Consider the following 5,000-nt stretch of genomic DNA (forward strand, 5'->3'; position numbering starts at 1 on the left):
AGTATCAAATGCAGACGTCCCATCTTCCCAGAGTTTCAGTTGTTTTAATAAAGTTAATATTTTAACTTTGGTTCGGGAGCAGGACCAAGCCTCAACCACTCCTCTAACTACCCATCAACCTTCTTAAACCCGGTCAACCTGCTCCATTTGTCTCGGATCTGTCGAAAACAGCCATCCAGCACCTCAAACAGCCTCATCACAGGCTAATCAAGTTGCTTAGCCTCCTTCATCATTTCCCACTGGTCTATCCTTTCCTGCCTCCCTCCCCATTCCCAGCAATGTGTCAATAACTACTCTCTAGCCACAGCAGCACCACACATCCAGCCAGCTTCATCACTCTGCTGCCCCTTTCCTGTCTCCCCCGTATTACTTCACCAGATCCTAGCCGGTAACTATGTAGATCTAGCGCAGCTACTTCATCCATCCATCATTGACACCAGCCAGCCCAGGGAAATGCAGACCCATCCCAGTTCTGTGCAGCTCAAAGAGGCTGATAATAGACCTGTCTTCCCCACACAGCTCACACTTTCCAAGCATTAACAGTCCCATTCCTAGTCCTGATTTCTCCATGAAATACGTAACAATCGACCACGTCATCACTCCCATCTGCTTGGCAGGCCATGGAGCTTGGCTGTCAAAAGCCGACATCAAAAAGTGAAAAGTGCTTTATAAATCTGATGCTGATTAACACTGCTAGATATGAACTCAGGTAAACAACCAGGACATTTTACCATAAAACTGGAACAGCAGATCAAATGAGAACTGTCCCTAACTAACCGTAACCCCAAAAAATAAAGGTAATGACCAATTACAGAAAAGCCCCTCCCCTACATTGAACATTGACGCTAACCTGAGAACCTCTATGGGAGATTTAAACAGTCCCTCCCAATGCTACACCCCACCCGCCCTTCTACATCCAGGAGAAGGAAGTGAGGAGCATCTTTAAACAACAAGAGAAAGGCAGATGGCTCCAATATTCACCACAATCTTCAACACCTCCCTCCACCAGGGTACCGTACAACACAATGACAAGGACTCAACCGTAATCCTTGTGCCACAATCAACCAAGATCTGCTGCCTCAACAACTACAGGACAATCGCACTCACATCCGTTGTCATGAAGTTGTTTGAGCATATCACACTCTCCCCTCTCAAATCAGTCACCACCCCTTTGATGGACACCCACCAGTTTATCTACCGTGCCAACAGGTCTGTTGAGGATGCTGTCAATCTCGCCCTTCAGCACCTGGACTCACCCAACGTGTATCATCAGTAGAGGGTTAAGATAAATAATATATAATCCTGCCCTCTGCATCCTGTCATCATGGCTCTTCTCCCTCTACTCCAACCAAATCACACCGCAACTCAGTCACCTTTTCCATACATGCAGACGAGAAGACGCAACTGTAATCAGACTCATCAACAGCAACTACAAAGATCAATACCAGGAGCAGGTCATCCACACAGTCACCTGGTGTCGGGACAACAACCTCCAGGTCAACACATCCAAAACACATTATGGACTTCAGACACAGCCTCTCACCTAAAATCTGTGTTTACATCTCTAATCAATTAAAAAATCTCTGGTCAACCCATCACAATAATGGACTCTTTTTGGTTCTCACAATCAAATGTTACACCAACACATACCACATGATCAAAGCCAATCAAAGACTATTCTGATAAAACAAAACAAAACATGTCATTGTGTTGTCATTACGCAAAAGTAATTCCTCAAACTTGTGTTGACTGTTGTTTCATTTATTCTAATCTAATCTAAACGTGTCTGTCTCTCTGTACCTCTCTCTGTCTCCCTCACTACCTGTCTCTCCACCTGTCTGTCTCTCAGTGCCTCAGGTGATGGATGTGGACCTGTCTGTCTCCAGCAGTGTGTTGAAACAGGGGGAGGTTCTCATAGTCAACTGTACAGTTAAAGATTTAGAGAATGTTTATTTCTCCTGGACCTTCCCCCGCAGACAGGTACCTGTCTGTCGGTCTCTGTCTCCCTCTCTACCCCTCTGTCTGTCTGTCTGAACTCTGATTGGCTCTCTGTCTTGTGTTGTTTCAGGAAGTTGAACCTCTTACGGACTTTCTGCCCCATCAGATTCGCTCCTTCATTAACATCTCCACAACAACAGTGGCAGACTCTGGTAAGTGAACAACTGTAAATCAACAACATCAGTAGTGACTGATGCTATGTTAACATTAAGTCAAAGTTTGTTTGTTGGTTTTTTGTGTTGCCATGGTGATAGGATGAGTGTGTCTGTCCCATAGGTGTGTATGAGTGTGAAGTTCAGGAGACGACACGAGATCAAAGAGTGACGAAGAATATCACAGTCACTGTACTGGGTACATACACACACATATACAAGTACACACACACACGTACACACACACAAACACACCGACACACACAGTCAGACATAGACACACACACAGACACACAAAATAGATTACTCTCTCTCTCTCTCTCTCGGCAGAGCGAGGTTATGTCTACCTGTGGCCATCAGGTGACACTAGCGTGTCATCTCTCCTCCACCACACGGTGGCGCTCAATGTGGAAATCGATGCTTACCCTACTCCAACTGTCGTCTGGACCAGAGACAACCAGACTGTTGCCATGGAAACCACCTCCATTACAACCACACACCTGACAGGCTGCAGGTAGGTCGGAGGTCACAGTAGGACTGATTGATTGATTGATTGATTGATTGATTGATTGAGTGATTGATTGATTGATGTGCAGGTATGTGACCACACTAACGCTGGTTCGAGTCCAGATGGATCAGACAGGAAGTTATACAGCAACTGTTTCCAACGACGATGGCATTGAGGAGGTCGTCTTCAACCTCGAGGTCAAAGGTCAGAGAGACTGTTTACCTGTGTGTGTGTGCGTGTGTGTGTGTGTGTATTTAGAGTATGTGTGTCTTTACCTGTGTGTGTTTTTGTGTGCCTACGTGTGTGTGTAGCACCCCCCAGGATCACGTCTCTGTCAGAGGTCAGCAGCAAGGCAGTGTTGTGTGTCAGCGAGGGAGCTCCGCCCCCTTCTGTCACTTGGTATATATGTCACAGCTCACACAGGTAACAACACACACATACACGCAAAACACACACATGTAGACACACGTACGTTGCCATAGTAACAGGGTCTCCTGCAGATGCAGTAATGTGACAGGGGGCTGGAGGAGCCTATCAGCAGCCTCGGAGGGTGTGTCCCTGCAGGAGAACGTCAGTGAGGTGGAAAGAGGAGTCACCCAGGTAACTAATGATGTCATCAGTGACATCATCATCAGGGAGGAGAGGTTATAAAGATGACTGACAGCGTTGTGTGTGTGTGTGTGCGTGTCTGTGTGTGAAGGTTCACAGTAAGTTGACTCTACAGGCTCTCACCTCTCTGTCAGCTGTTCGATGTGAAGTAAAAAACTCGGGAGGACGACGTGTCAGAGACCTGAGAGTCCTGTCGCCCTGTAAGTACTTCCACCGATACACTACTGTAGTACTGATGTAGTACTGATGTTGTACAGATAAAGGACAGATGAGGTACTAATGAAGTACTGATGAAGTACTGATGTTGCACAGATAAAGGACAGATGACGTACTAATGAAGTACTGATGAAGGACAGAAGAAGGACTGATGAAGTACTGATAGGACTGATTTATGACTCTGCTTGACTGTCTCTCTGTTTGTCTCTCTGCATGTATCCAGCTCTCCTGTCTCAGGTTGCTGTATTAGCAGCAGTTCTGGTTTTGGTCATCATCGCTGTCTTCTTCCTAATCGTCCTCATCGTCCTCTGGAGAAAAGTCAGTACTCAGAACGGCCTCCAGGTGGTGCAGTCCTGATCTTTCACCCCTCATCCCACAGTCTTCTTCTCTTGTGACTGAAGCCCCAGGTCTTTAACCAGTCCTCGGTCATTACCTGACTTCACAGTGTTAATCTGCAGCTAATTGATCTTTGGGGTCATTGGGTCACATGAGTTAAGGTGTAAACCAAAAGAACCAAACAGCCCTGACAGAGAACCACAAACAGGCCTTATCAGAGGATCATTTAACGGACACCGAGTCCATTTGAAACCCAGTAACAGTGTGAGGCAGATGCTTGTGTCATGTGTCTTCTTCTTTTTCTTTGTACGGTGCATTGGCGGGTGGCAACACACATCAAGGTGCATTACTGCCATCTACTGTCTCTTCTTCTTCTTCTTCTTCTTCTTCTTCTTCTTCTTCTTCTTCTTCTTCCTCTTCAAACTTCTTACTCTCCGCTTCAGTTTTCCTCTCAGGGTTTAGTCAAAAGATTTAGTTGAAAGGTTCTTCTTCTTTGTTCGGTTCATTGGCGGGTCGCAACCAACGTCAAGGTGCATTACCGCCATCTACTGTGTTGGTGTACCATTCCTGGAGGTACTGGTCAATGTGTGTTATTGGTGGGTGGTTGAATGGTTTAGTCCCAAGGTTAAGTCCAGACAACAACCATGACATAAACTTATGGCACAACACAGGACTTGGTATTGCAGTACCTCCAGGAACAGTGCACCAATACAGTAGATGGCGGTAAAACACCTTGACGTTGGATGCAAACCTAAGTGGAGATCAGCAAAGCTTACTTCGAGTGGAAGGTCTAGAGAAGAAACAGTAGATGGCGGTAATGAAGAAGAAGTTCAGAAGTCAGAAGTGAGACTACTTACATACATAGTGTTGGAGAGAAGGACGATTCATTAACAACAGCAACAGTTAGGGTGGTAAGAGATACAGTACTAGAGAGGACGGACCAGGACCATGACGTTTTGGACAGAGAACAAGAAAAGCTAAAGACTGTGGAATAAGGAAAAAAGAGAGACACCGAACAAACGATAGCAGGGTTAGTTGAAAATCAAGGCTTCTGGATTAATGGCGAGTCGGTACATCTGTGTTATTGTATCTGTTATACTCATACTGTGCAGAATTTAATTTAATTTATAAACAAGCACAAGCGATGGGTTAGGAAAATAGTACAAAACGCAAAAAGGGAA

General features: G+C 45.6%; 1 protein-coding gene across 2 annotated transcripts in view; it reads left to right on the forward strand.

Moving 5' to 3' along the window:
- LOC118122120 (platelet-derived growth factor receptor beta) overlaps positions 1-5,000 on the forward strand; it is a 23,008-nt gene that overhangs the window by 8,398 nt on the left and 9,610 nt on the right. For both annotated transcript variants that reach the window (XM_035178595.2, XM_035178594.2), the window contains 9 exons: positions 1,850-1,980; positions 2,069-2,150; positions 2,275-2,349; positions 2,481-2,664; positions 2,747-2,862; positions 2,970-3,081; positions 3,159-3,258; positions 3,359-3,467; positions 3,707-3,801. In XM_035178595.2, the coding sequence (XP_035034486.1) occupies positions 1,850-1,980; positions 2,069-2,150; positions 2,275-2,349; positions 2,481-2,664; positions 2,747-2,862; positions 2,970-3,081; positions 3,159-3,258; positions 3,359-3,467; positions 3,707-3,801 (1,004 nt within the window). The remainder of the gene's footprint in view (positions 1-1,849; positions 1,981-2,068; positions 2,151-2,274; positions 2,350-2,480; positions 2,665-2,746; positions 2,863-2,969; positions 3,082-3,158; positions 3,259-3,358; positions 3,468-3,706; positions 3,802-5,000) is intronic.

The sequence above is a fragment of the Hippoglossus stenolepis genome, chromosome 15 (assembly GCF_022539355.2).
Source record: "Hippoglossus stenolepis isolate QCI-W04-F060 chromosome 15, HSTE1.2, whole genome shotgun sequence".
Taxonomy (NCBI): domain Eukaryota; kingdom Metazoa; phylum Chordata; class Actinopteri; order Pleuronectiformes; family Pleuronectidae; genus Hippoglossus; species Hippoglossus stenolepis.